The following is a 14,069-nucleotide window of genomic DNA, read 5'->3' on the forward strand; positions in this document are numbered from 1 at the left end:
TATGTTCTCATGGCTTCTAAGATATAAGATGGAAAATAAAGTAAGAATACTAAAGATGGAAGAGGAAGAGAGCTCAACAGAGTTGGTTTAAATACAGGTAGAAGATGGATTTTTGCCAGCATAGATATTTCCTTCCCTTAGCCCCTTCACCACCACGATTGGAAGTCCTTCCATCTCTTAGATTCTGTTCAACCAGGGGCTCAGATGATGACAGATTTGGATTCCATAGGGTCACTGTATATTCGGAAGCCAGCATGATGCAGATGAATTGCCCATCAGTGAACCAACTGGGAGAGAGTATTGAAGAATAGCTTTGATACCAACTCCAGGAATCTGAAAACTATCCTCTGCTTCATGGCACATTTTCTCTCCAGCCTACTTGCCTCTTAAGCCACCTCCTCATCACCTTCTTTCCCTTCATGCCAAACTTTTAAGAAATTATCCTGTGTTCACCATCTTTCTTTTGTCGAATTACATGTGCTTAATATTTGAGCATCGAGTGTATATCATTCACAAATGAAGCATATTTGTGTCATTTAAAGAGCAATAAAACAAATACCATGTACTAGCTTTAAGAACTAAAACATTACAACTCAGAAGTGTCCTGACAGCCCCTTCGTTGTCATCCTACTACTCCTATCCCCAGTATTCTCTTGCTTTCTTTAAAAATAATTTAACCCGAAAACCACTTATTCTGTGAGCTAACATAAAGAATCATATTACTAAGTCAGAATTGGCTAATCAGATATTTTCCCAGTTATCTGGCTGTACTAATAATTTCAAGAATATAGCCTATCGAGGTGCAGATGGATCAGAGAGAGGTCTGGGACATCCCTTGTGACTCCCCAGGTCCTTTTTTCATGATTCAGGTGTGTGCTTTCTGACCCGGAACAACAGACAAAGTCTCTAAGTGAGGTTCACAAGGTCATCTCACCCAGCAAGGAGCATTTAGTTAGGAAACATCTCTACTTCATGCCCCAGAGAGTCATGGCTCACACATCCATAATTCTGAGTTTATTTACTATAAGTAATCCATAGCTAGGGACATCCTGCTAAGGGTATTCCAGAAATAAGAACTCTCAGCAAATATCTTTAATTTATTTGTTAGATAGTCTAGTTAATTCGCATATTTATGGTAGGTGAGGCAGGTCCTCACATGCTTGTGTCCTTTCCCCAGAAACATCTTTCTTGTAAGATGAGTGAAAGGATCATCAGCCAGATGCTTTAGCTCCTTCTTCTCAGTCTGCCCCTAAACAATGTATTATTGAATTTTGTCTGTTTTCAAGCTTTTTATAAATGGAATCGTATCTTTTGACTCTTTCTAGAATATGCCCTTTTGCTCAACACTTTTGAGACCTGTTCCATGTTGATATATGGACAACATCTTGTTCATTTTCACTGCTGACAAATGTATCACAATTTATTTATCTGCTCTGCTCTGAACAGATGTTAGGTGGTTTAAATTTTTGTTGCCTTGACAGACAATGCTACTACGAGAGTTCTTGTACTTCCCTGTGTGTGTGTGCGCATGTGTGCAATAATTAAGATGTTTAGATATCAGTTTTATTCATGCTTCATCAAAATATTTAGAAGTTTTTCTTCCTTCTCTAAGCCCTGGAAGTGTTTAAGTGATATTTCATATTCTGGTCTTTGATGGCTTATTAGAATTCCGTTGGGAAATTACTTGGGCCTGTGATGCTAAATATATACGTGTGTGGGGTGAGGACAGTGAGGGAAGATTTTTGGTAACTATATTTTTTTCTATGGAAACTGGTCTCTTTAAACTTCCTATTGTTACAGGATCAATTTTGCTAAATTACATTCCCTAGGAAATTATCCATTTCATCTGTATTTTAAAATTCCTTAGCAAAGGAATTTTTATTAGTCTGTTATGAATATTTTAAATTTCTTCACTTTTAGTAATCTTCCTTTTGCTATTTCTTACTTTGTGTTTGTGACTTCTCCTCCCTCCAGATTAACTAATGGTTTGTCTATTTTGTTGATGTTTTTTCAAGCAATAATTCTGATTTTTATATGAATTGCACTGCTTTTCTGTTTTGTAACTCAATGTTTTGCTATTATCTTTATAAATTCCTTTTTCTTTCTTTCAGTTTACCTTGTTATTTTTCTGGATTTTTGAGTTGAGTAATTGATTTCTTTTCATCTTTTAACCATCACTGCATTCTTGTAATCCAATCCATTTGGTAATGAATTTTTTTTTTTTTTTGAGACAGAGTTTCCCTCTTTCCCAGGCTGGAGTGCAAGGTGCAATCCTGGCTCACCACAGCCTCCGCCTCCCGGGTTCAAGTGATTCTCCTGCCTCAGCCTCCCGAGTAGCTGGGATTACAGGCGTGCGCCACCATGCCTGGCTAATTTTGCATTTTTAGTAGAGACAGGGTTTCTCCATGTTGGTCAGGCTGGTCTAGAACTCCCAACCTCAGGTAATCCACCCTCCTCGGCCTCTGAAAGTACTAGGATTACAGGCGTGAGCCACCGCACCTGGCCAATGATGTGTTCTTTTTAAAAAGGTTCTGTTGGAATTCTGGTTGGTACTAATTTATTGAAAATGTTTGCATTAGTATTCATAAGTAAGATTGGTGTGTGCAGCTAGCTCCTCCCCACCCCATCCCTGCCACCTCCCCTTCCTCTTCCTTTGTTGTAAGCTGTGTTTGTCAGTTTGAGCATCACTGTTATAGTAGCATCAAAAAGAATTCCTGACCACTCCTGCACATTGCGCCTTGTTGCTGTGTGTCCAGATGTCTCTGGGGTATCTCTCTGATTGTTCCCCCTTAGTGTCCTCCCTGGATCCTCTGTTTCTGACCACTCCCTTTCAGTGGTGTCCTTATCAGACCTCCTCTCTGTCTGTGTTGTCTGCCTATATTCACCCTAGTGAAGTCAGCAGCCTTGGGGGCTCATCGCTATCTTGACTCCATGCTTTCTTCTGGGACCCAAGGCTGCTTGCCTCTCTACCTTCCTTTTCCTCTGCCTGCTTGCCATCTTGTATTTCATTCATGTACTTGGAGACCGCTATATGTGACATATTCTGCTAGGGCTGTAAATACAAAGATAAAATATCTGTACTTGCCCCCAAAGAACCTCCATTCTTTAAGGCAAGCAGGTAGCTGATTCCCCTAGCAGAGGGTGGTGCAGGGGACTTAGAACATGCCAAGGAAGCTCTGACTGTATCTGACATGACCACCTGAAAGCCACACATGAAATGCAACCAGCCCCCAAATAAACCCTTTATTTTCCTTCCACAACAAAAACAAAAATTCTGAATGGACTCTTCATGTCTCCACCTCTGCAAACAGTGAAGTTTCCTAAGTTACAAGCCTAGAGCTATACTAGACTCCTTTCTCTTTCCTGTGTCCCCTTATTTAGGAGTTTGATTGGTGAAAACAGCACTTTTTCTCCATTCCTGTGATCATTTCCTTAGCTCTGGCCCTCATTGTTTCTTGCCTGAAGTATTGCACTATCTTCCTATTCATTTGCTTGTCTATTACTTTGTTCATTCAACAAAACTTCATTGAGCACCTGCTGTGTGCCAGGCACTATTCTAGCCCTGGTGACCCAGCACATCAGACAAGACCACTGCCCTGAGGGGGCACATACTCTAATGAGGTGCAGACAGTGATCAAGAACGTGCGTAAGCAGAGGATCTGAGATTGCAAACATGTCTATGAAGAAAAGAGACTGTATGAGGTGGGGGCCAGAAAGAGAGGCAGCAGCAAGGAAGGCAGGCCTGATGAAAGACAGTGAATGAGGGAGAGCATTGGAGGAGGTCAGGCATGGCAGGTGTCGGGGGTTGGAAGGAGGCTGGGTGGCTACAGGGGTAGGGCCTGGACAGCAGCATGTTCAGAGCCTGGGGACACTGAGATCCCATGAGGGCCTTCTCCCCATTCCAAACTCCCACTGGCTGAAAGCAAGGTGATCCTCCTGAAAGTCAAATCTCATTATGCTGTTCTCCTGTTTAAGAAAATGAGTGAATGAGCTTTTCATGACCAGTAAGATGAAACCCAAATTTCTTGCATTGGTACAAGGGCCCTCCATACTCCGAGGCCTTCATGCCTGTGTGGCCTCATCTCCACCATTCCCAAGATGCGTCTGAAGTTTCAACCACACTCAACTTCTCCTGTTTTTGAACATGAAAGGCAAGTTCTTTGGGGAACTTTCCTTTATCCATTCTATTTTCTTTGCCTGGAGTGTTTTTCCTTCCTATTCTCAAGTTATCAAACTCCTACTCCTGCTGCACTCACTTCAGATGTCATCTCTTTCCCTAAGGCTCCTTGGAAAGATGAAAGGGGCTACTGCAGCTTGTCCCCCTACTGCCATTCATAGCTGATGAGAGGGGTGCTGCCTTGTGTCTACACCTCTGATTTAACACTCCTCAGAATGTGCAACCTGTTTCCCTTTGAGCTACTCTAAGCCATATGTCTCATGCCTCTGTCTAGCCCCAAGGTCCAGCAGCACAGCTGCCCACAGTAGAAGTTCAGTAGGTGCTTGAATGAAGGTCTCCTTCAAATATCACACATTTCATGGTAGTGTCTACCAGGTGCTGAGTTGAATGAAGGGAGGATGCTATTCAGTTGGAAAGCAGTCACCTTAAGGGGCAGATGCCCTGCATAATAACTCAAGCGGTGACAACTGAATCCTTTAGATAGCTGGCAGAGTTGGGATTTTTCTTTCTTTCTGAAAGTTAATGCATCTAAAAAATATATTCATTGCCAAAAGACAACCAACTTCAATATATGCAAGGGCAGAAACAAAGCCTACAAGCAGAACCAACATTTTTTTTCACAAAAGACTGAATGTTCTCAAGCAATTGCAGAGAGCTTGATTAGGCTTCTAGAATTCTTCCTAATAGAGATGGACATCTGGTGGCCATTATGTCTTGGACTTGCTGGAAACAGGCCCGATTTCATGTAATTTAACTCCATTTCATAAAGGTGATTTGATCCATGTTTAAATTCATTTGAATTTTTATAGCTCCATATGATTTTTTTCACATACATAAATTGACAAAATAAAAAAGAAAATATTTTGTCAGATTATGTGTTCTAACTTTAGGTTCTGAAAATGTGTCCCTGTAAGGGGTCAGGCATCTTAAGGCTGAAGACTGTAGAGGATGAGAAATAACTATTACTGTTCAGAGTAATTAATAGGTCCAATCTCTGAAGATTCTTCCTTGTCATAGGTGGTAGGAAGTATGTATCAGTTATCTTTTTCTGCATAACAAAACACCCCAGAACTTAGTGGTGTAAAACAACAATCCCTGTTTATGATTCTGTGGGTTAGGAATTTGAGCCTTATTCAGCTGGGAAGTTTTCACTCAGCTGCAGTTATCTAGTGGTTTGAGTGAGCTGAGTGGTCTAAGATGGCCTTAGTTTATCTACTTGGCCTGGCATTTGGTACTGGCTGTTGGCTGGGCCATGTGTCTTCAACAGCCTGGCCCACATTTCTTCCCATGATAGCAGTGTTTCAAAAAGGCAAGTCCCAATGCATAAACACTTTTCAGGCTTCTGTCTGCATCATGTTTGTTGATGTTCCCTTGGCCAAAGCAAGCCACATTGTTGAACTTCCATGGGTGATGAGCACATCACAGTCTATATTCTTCTATTTTGTGTATGTTTGAGAATTTCTGCAGTACAAAGTTAAAGAAAAAAACTGTTTAAGCATTAAAAATGAAACCACCATATGATCCAGCAATCCCACTTCTGGATATTCATCAAAAGGAACTGAAATCAGGATTTTGGAGAGATACTGGTACTCCCATGTTTGTTGCAGCACTAGTCACAATAGCCAAGGTGTGGAACTAACCAAAATGTCCAATGATGGATGAATCAATAAAGAAAATATGGTATATACAGGCAATGGAATATTTTCAGTCTTAAGAAGGAAATCTTGACATTTCCTACAACTTGGATGAACTTGGAGTACATTTTGCTAGGTGAAATGGGCCAGTCACAGAAGGACAAATACTGCATATTTTCACTTATATGAGGTATCTAAAATAGACTCACAGAAGCAGAGAGTAGGATGGCCATTACCAGGGGCTAAGGAGAGGGGGTGAAGGAGAGTTGCCTATCAGCAAGCATAAAGTTTTAGTAATACAAGATGAATAAGTTGTAGATATATGCTATACCACATCATCCCTCTGGTTGACAATAATGTATCATACACTTAGAATCTGATAAAAGAATAGATCTCATGTTGAATGTTTTTACTACAATAAATAAAAAGAAAAAAATTCTTAAGAATGTTCAGATCATTCAGTGGCCTCAAAGACTGGTAGAAGTGGTTGCAGATGTCACCTTAAGTTGCCCCTAACTGCTTTCTTGGTTACATGGGGATGTGTAAGCCATCAGGGCTAGATTCTGAACCCTACTTGCTCCTTGCCCAAGTTTTTAGTTTACAAACAGCATTCTACATTTAATTAAAAGAGTTAGAAGGTATTTGATGAGAGGTCCAGCAAATGAGTCACTCCATCACTTGGGACAGCGTTAGAGGTCTTTCAGGACTGGCTCTATCTCACTTTGTGTTCCCACGGAGGATACTCATTGTGCTGTATTTGATTAGGTCTGACTCTTACCACGTGTCCTAAATAAGCCTTGGGTTAAAAGCCGTACTCTCCAGGTGTTTTCTAGCTCCCAGTGTTCCTGACTCTAAGCTGTAGTGCTCACTAGAGCCGAAAGCATTTGGAAATGCCAGCGTAGCCTTGCATGTGCAAACCAAGTCTCTCTTCCTGTCATCACTGGGCACTGGTGACTCTAGAATTCTTATTATAAAAACAAAACCATGAGTGAACAAGCAGCCTCCAATTTCTTGTTACATTGTCCCTGACTGCCAAGCACGAGGCTACCCTTGGGTCTACCAAGGTTCTGTGGCCCATTTGCTCCTTCCATGCACTCTTCTTGTTTTAAGTAGCTTGATGTTTTGTCAATTATCTGAACTTCAGAAAGCCCTAACTGCATTCCATGTTATGGTGTTGCCTTGATAATTTTTCCAGATTTTTCTTGTCCTTCAAACTTTCCGGTTATCTCTACCTTCCTTGACAAAGGGCAGTTAAAGTGGATTTCACTTCATGCACACTGTGTGCCTCTCTGAAAGGACTCGTGAGTAGAACGTTACTTGATCCTTGGATCTCTGAGGTTAGACAAGGAATTAGAAATATCTTAACTCTACTTTAGCCCCTAATCTTATCATTCCAAATGTGTGCTTAATAAGAAGCAGAATCAACACATCAGGTCAGAATAAGTTCAAATGGTCTAGATTTTATTTATAGAAATGAAAAAAACATTGGCTAGAAACACTTAAAAATGCTGTCCTTTGTTAGGTATGTGGTTGTTCTCAAACTTTTCCCCACAGAATGTCATTTAAAGTTTTAAAGTTGAGATGACATGTGTGCTTAACTAAATGCTTAATTTCTTTTTAGTTCTTGCAGTTACAGTGCAGAAGGAGATTCCTAGGAAATAGAATTCCCAATGAGATTTTGTAAAGATAGAGCTTTAGATTAACTTTTATCAATTCTTGCCTCAAACCTCCCAAAATTATGTTTGGTGAATTCTAGGGGAGTAAAACAGTCAAAAGTTTGTTAAATTATTGTCACGTCTAGGAGTTTGTTATAAGATGTATCTGGCATGTAGATAGAAGAGATTTTGTGAAAGCTTGAGCTGGTGGAAATAGGGTAGGGCAGAGAAGGGTGGATACACTCCTGGTAAACAGTTTGTGTATCTCAGGTGCTGATATGTCCCTGTGAACTGAGATGACAGTGGCTAACCTGGCCTTGCCTCAGCCAAGCTCACATGAGGGCAGCTGATTTTGCAATAGCCAGGTTTTCTGCACATAGCTGATGTTAAAGCCATATACTGTGGTTAGCTATCTGAGTCTTTATATTCTCCATTCTCTCACATGAAAGGACTGGGTTGTGAAATGTGACTAAGAACACCCACAAGGCTGGAGAACTTGCATGTTTGGGGACTTGGAACTGTGTGATTCCATGGTTGCAAAGTCAGAGAGACTGCTGGACTGAGTTGAGCCTGGCCTGGCCCAACCCACCAGTTCTGTGTGATTTAAGGGATTTATGGGCATCTTAGGTCACTTCCTGTGAGAGCATGGATGGGGGAAGGCAGTCATATTCATTGAGTACCACAGAGAAGGCCCTACCCTAGATGCTTTACACAAGTTACCTTTACATAAGTGATTCTCATCACAAACCTGCAAGGGCAATTCTGTTACCTTCATTTGGTGAGCCAGAGAGGGTGCAAGTAATTTATGACAGGGCACACCTGGTTCATTAGTGGCACAGCCAGGATGCACACCAAGGTCTAGTTGACACCAAAACTTGTATTCTTTCTACCGTCCAGTTTTAGAGAATGTAGGCATAGGCATAACAATTAGAGGCCAGAGATAGAGTCCCTGGCTACGAAGAGTCATCACAGATAAGGAGCAGAGCTGGGTGCTAGAAGAGAGGTGGAGGAGAGTTATTCAGAAGGACAGTTTTAATGTGAGGTGAGAAAGCCATGAAGTAAGATCCAGGACAGAGTGAGATTAAGAGATGGAAAAGCTGGTCTTCTGCAGAGGGCACCACCTAGACACAGGGCTAAAAATATCCCTGGGAGAAAGGCAAAGGGTAAGAAAGAGTATGGGGCCAGTTGGCTCACGTTTCCCCATGTAAGCCGGAGTGGCAAAGTGCAAGCCAGTTATTTTTCTGCACAAATATGCGTCACTCTTAGGAAACTTTAAAACAAATCTTTATTCTAGGAGTCATCTTTTTGTGTTGTGTGTCTTTGTGACTTGTGTTTGCAAGCTTCTGGTAAAACTACAGGCTCCACTCCAAATCCTGAACCAGGCTGCTGTGATAGCCTGATAGTGCAGCAGCTGTCAGCCAAGATTTTGAAATTAAACAGTACCTGCTGTTGCACTAGTCCTCTTAGAAAGATTTATGGGTGAGGGCAGTTCCCATTCACCTGGATCTTGTGGCTCTGGCCACTTGTGAGCACCCTCTTTGGGAAAGCGAGCTCAAAACTGATTGGGAACTGGCCACCACTAGGCTTCAGGAGGGATTCAGGCTCATGGAGCAGAAAAAAGACAAAGGTGGGCAAGGAGAGATGAAGGCCCGGGAAATGGAAACGCTAGGGTACAGAATTAGCTAGATCCCATCTGATTACAAAAATATTTCTCAGACTCACTGGTCGTATTGGCTGCCCCGTTCATGTCTGTTCGATGGGAAGAACCCACAGTGGCAGGCATCTTCCAGTGCCCAGGCTGTGTTTGGCTTGGACACATGTGGTTGTGAAGACCTGGCAGGGAAGCTGAGGCGTGCAGTTTGGGAAGACAGAGTTAAAAATCCCTATTAGGGCAATCCTGAAATGCAGTCACACCCGAGGTCTGTGAAAGGATGCCAAGCCTGACCTTGCACTGGGCGTGCTCTGCTTTTCCAGGTGGCGCTCAGGCATGAGGATGGTGATGAGACCACGGAGCCACCCCCCGGTGGGTGCCGGGACCGGAGGAGGGCCAGCGTGTGTTCCAGTGGCGGGGGCGAGCACCGGGGACTGGACCGCAGAAGGAGCCGCAGGCACTCGGTGCAGAGCATCAAGAGCACCCTGTCGGCCCCCACCAGTCCCTGCTCCCAGTCAGCTCCCAGCTTCAAGCCCAACCAAGTGCGAGATCTGCGTGAAAAGTAAGCATTAACTTGGCAGTGGAGAGGGGTGCAAGGATGCCATCCAAAAGAGAGCCCACAGGTGCCTACCACTCTTCCCTCCCTGCTGGCCAGTTTGTCCCCCACCAACCCCCACCCCAGCATTGCTCCCTACCTCTTCTCCACCATTAAACCACCAGCCAAACATCTCAGTGGATTTCCTGCACAGGGTGGCCCCTGGCAACTTTTACAGACTTGATCTTACTAATCCCAGGAACTGTTTTTCAGCTACCTGTTTTTAAAAAATGTTATTTACTATCTCAGTTAATATCTGTTCAGAAAAGCTGTGTTTTATCAAATGGAAAAGACTTCAAAACACAAAAGTTTGGCCTAGAAATAGCCACTGTAGGAATGTGAGGTTGGAAGTCTCGCGATACTCCTGACAATACAGGGATATCTCTGGGTTGGTTTAAGTTAAACAGAAAAAACCCGTATGAGTTTCCAAATAGCTGTCTCTATATATTTTAGTACACACTAATTCCATCATTTAGTCTGAAACATTTTTATTGAGTGTCTGTTAGAGGCCAGGACTACTTGAAGCCATGAAGATGTATAAATAGATAGGTATGATCTCTGTACCTATGGGCCTCACGTTTGGGCTGCGAGGAAGAACGAGAACGGTAGATAGGAAAAAATGGAATGATTGGCAATCCTGTGAGATATTATATGTATTTAAAGTATAAAGTTTGACAAAATCTGCCAAACCCAGAGTGGTTCTATAGTATAGAGGTACAACAAAAGGCTGGCCATGCCTGCTCCAGGGTCTGGGTCCAGTTGTATCTTCCCAAATGGATGCTCTGAGGTCACTGGGATGAGGGACTTTAGGGTCCAGTCTCTGCCACCCAAATCCACAGGGGCTGACTGACACATTCCCATCCTGCTGCTGATAGTCTGGAAGCAGGAAGTGCTCATATCACTTGGCTGGATCATCCTTCCTCATCATAGAGATCCTCCTGGGAGTCAAATTTAGGTCACCAGGCTACATTATGAGGAAGAAAATCACTCAGAATAAGTTGGATGACCTTAAGAAAGAGTGATCAAGATATATCCTTCTTCTCCATCTCTAAGGGAATACCCCACCAGCACCAAGAGGTGCCCCAAACAATCTGATACCCATGGAATCATTTGAGCAGGACCCAGGCCATGCCTTCAGATGCCTGTTAACCCAGGAGGAGGAGGGACTGGTCTGAGATTGATGTGCAACCATGGTCTATGCTGACACCCCTCTTCTACCTCATAACCCCAGATGCCGTCTCTCTACAGGTTTTTGTGTTTCTGAGAGTCTGTATACAGCTCTATTTTAGTGAAAAGAAGACCTAAACTTCTAAACATATTAAGGAACGAGAACCTTTACCATGAGCATTGCATCTTGTGATCTGGAATCTTAAAGAAACTCAGCCAGTTCTCAAAGAAAAAGCCCTCGAAGCTCTCTTCCAGCTGGCTTGAGAAGTTAACATGAAGAGAGTTGAGGAAATTGTACACAATCAGCTGAAAAAAGCCTGTATATAAAGCCACCGAAGATGCTGAGGGTAGGAGTTAGGTGGACCTTGTCAGTAGTACTTGGTGTTCTCCTGCTCCATCATGTTTGCTCCTTGTCTGTTTCTTGCTGTTACACTTTTCGAGGATTCCTGTGTTGTGAGTTCAGGTGACAATGCTTTGCAATAGGCTGGTGAGGATGATGATATGGAAGTGGACTATCCTGGGCACGGTTCACAGTCTTGAAGTGCTGGGCTCGGTAGGATCTGAAACAGGAGGCCAGAGATGCCACTCTGAATGCTGTTTGCTTCATTCTTTTTGGAATTTCATTTTACTGGAATTATTACTTCAACATTAATTTAGTAGCATTTGAGCAAAATACACTTTACAGCTTGTAAAGATAGGCAATGTTTTATCTATCTGGATTGATGATTATGAAGTGACTTCATTTACGAAGTCTGTTGGAGGGATTTTGCCTGTGGCCCCAAAGTGACGGCATGATTTTGATGAGGCGGGAGTGAGATAGTGGGAAGGGGTGGTGAAATGCAGAATGGGAAATGATTTCTTTCTGCATAGCTTAGTCACCTGCTCAACATCTGTGCCCCAAACAGTACCTCAGAGTCAAGTGGCTCATTGTGTTCTGTCCCCTGCAGACCTTGAAAGACACAGAAGCTGCCTCACGTACATATATGCACGTTGCTCTTCATCTCTGCAAACGCCCTGGCCGCACCTAATGCTAGCTTATAGCAACATGCCTGCAGATGCCACATATGAAGGATTTGGGGCTAGATTTTATAATTCAGTCACCCAAGTGATGCCAACTTTTGTAAAGAAGGGAGAAATAGGTTTTAGAAAGGGGTTCATGTTGTTCTAAAAAATATATAGGGCAGTCTCCACTCAGATGGTCCTTTTGCGTCATTTGAATTTAACTCTCACAATCATCCTCTGTAAGATTCAGACAGGACAGGTTTTATTATCCTCATTGTACAAGTGAGAAAACAGATGGGGCTAAGTGCCTATTCCAAATCACAAGACTAAGGGCTATGACCAAGGGCTGGGCCCTTGGCTCTCAATATCCAAAGTATACAGACTCCTTCCCAGCCAACCACATCCCAGCCAACCACTCCTAAACATATTCCTCAAGCAAGATGATTAGAGAGACAATTTGATTTACATACCTTGTAGGTATTTTTTTGTTTGAGGTAAATACAAAAATTCAAAGACTTGGAGAAATGCTTAGTCTCCCTGTAGACTTAAGCCAGCTATGTGCTTTAATTCTAATAAAGACTAATAAGAGCCTGGACTCAGATTTGTTTGCTTTGGTTTCTTAGGAAATAGAACTCTACACTGAGCATTTGCCCAATAAGGTACAAGTTTATTTGTCATTGGTCAACTAAAAGCATCTTTATGGGACCGTGTGTGTCATAATGAGTTTCATCTTTGCACTTAAAGTTTACAAATTTCATTGGAAGGGGAAAAAAGTCTTAGTACTAGAAAGTTCTCAAAATTTAGCCCAAAGCAGGAGCCCTTTCTGTCAAGTTCCCAAGAGATGGAGTACACTTCCAGGCATGGATGCTCTTTTTCCTGAGGTACCCCATCTGCCCTTGAACTATTCTGTTTATCCTGGTTCTTCCTCTGTTGACAAAAACAGGGCTGCTTCCTGCTCTGTGTGTCAGTCCTTCTGATATCAAACACTGCATGGGACTTAACACGTGAACTTTCAGTTTCATCCTGCTGATTTCCACACAACATTCCAAACTATAGAAGTAATTTTGAACTTCATTTAGTCACTAATGTTAACAGTTGTGCCATGCAGCTTTCGGTCATGTGTGTATTTTAATATACATGGAAGAGTGACCTGGCAGATAGTGGATGTTGACAACTGGTTAGGGAGTGGAGGGTCCAGACTAGTGCCACATGCCTCAGCAGCAGGGTCTGCAAACTTTCTCTGTCAAGGGCCAAGTAATATGTTAAGCTTGGAGTACCAGACGGTCTCTATTGCAACTACTCAACTGAATTCTGCCTTTGTAGCACGTCAACAGCCATCAGCCACTGGTACTGGCATGAGCATGGCTGCATTCCAGTGACATTTTATTTATGGACACTGAGATTTGAATTTTGCATGTCGTGAAATATTATTCTTTTGATTTTTTTTCAGCCATTAAAAATGTGAAAACCACTCTTAGCTCACAGGCCATATAAAAACAGGTGCTAGGCCAGACTTAGCCCACAGGCTGTAGTTTGCCAACCCCTGTCCCAAGGGTCTGAGTTTCTTGAGGGAGGTTGGGGGAAATTGGCAAAGGGGAGTATGTAGCATATGAGAGAAAAATCCACTGTGTTATGTGTGGTTTGGTGTTAGAGCAAGGAAGTCAAAGGAATATTCTATGAAGACATTGAGACTATAGGGGACTTTGCTGATGGCTGACCATGAGTTCCCAGGGCACAGAGGAAGATTGAGGGGTTGGAGAAGGGCAAGAGATAAGCCAGACTGAGGGACACATGGAGAGGGAGGGGACTATGTGATGAGTCCAGGGAAGATTGGACTATGCAGGCCAGGATTGGTCCCAGTGGTCTCTTCGGGCAGTGGTTCTTGACCGGGGTGATTTTGCCACCTAGGAGACATCTGGACACATTTTTGGTTGTTATAACTGGGATGGGGTGGTGCTGCTGGCATCTAGTGGGTGGAGTCCAGGAATGCTGTTCTACTAAGTGCAGGATAGCCCCCTGCCAAACAAATAATTATCTGTTTTAAAATGTCAGTAGTGTTGAATCTGGGAAATTCTGCCTTAGGGGAGGGCAGATCGTTGGTTATATAATCCACATGATGCTGAGATAGAGAGTGTTTTGGCCATTGGAAAGAGTAGTTTTCTTAGAAGCATTTGGAACTCTGTGCACC

General features: G+C 42.8%; 1 protein-coding gene across 9 annotated transcripts in view; it reads left to right on the forward strand.

Annotated features, from left to right (window-relative positions):
- Positions 1–14,069, forward strand: part of FHOD3 (formin homology 2 domain containing 3) — a 503,817-nt gene that overhangs the window by 328,837 nt on the left and 160,911 nt on the right. For all 9 annotated transcript variants that reach the window (XM_063716761.1, XM_054537476.2, XM_054537478.2 and 6 more), the window contains 1 exon segment: positions 9,441–9,679. In XM_063716761.1, the coding sequence (XP_063572831.1) occupies positions 9,441–9,679 (239 nt within the window).

The sequence above is a fragment of the Pongo abelii genome, chromosome 17 (genome assembly GCF_028885655.2).
Source record: "Pongo abelii isolate AG06213 chromosome 17, NHGRI_mPonAbe1-v2.0_pri, whole genome shotgun sequence".
NCBI lineage: Eukaryota > Metazoa > Chordata > Mammalia > Primates > Hominidae > Pongo > Pongo abelii.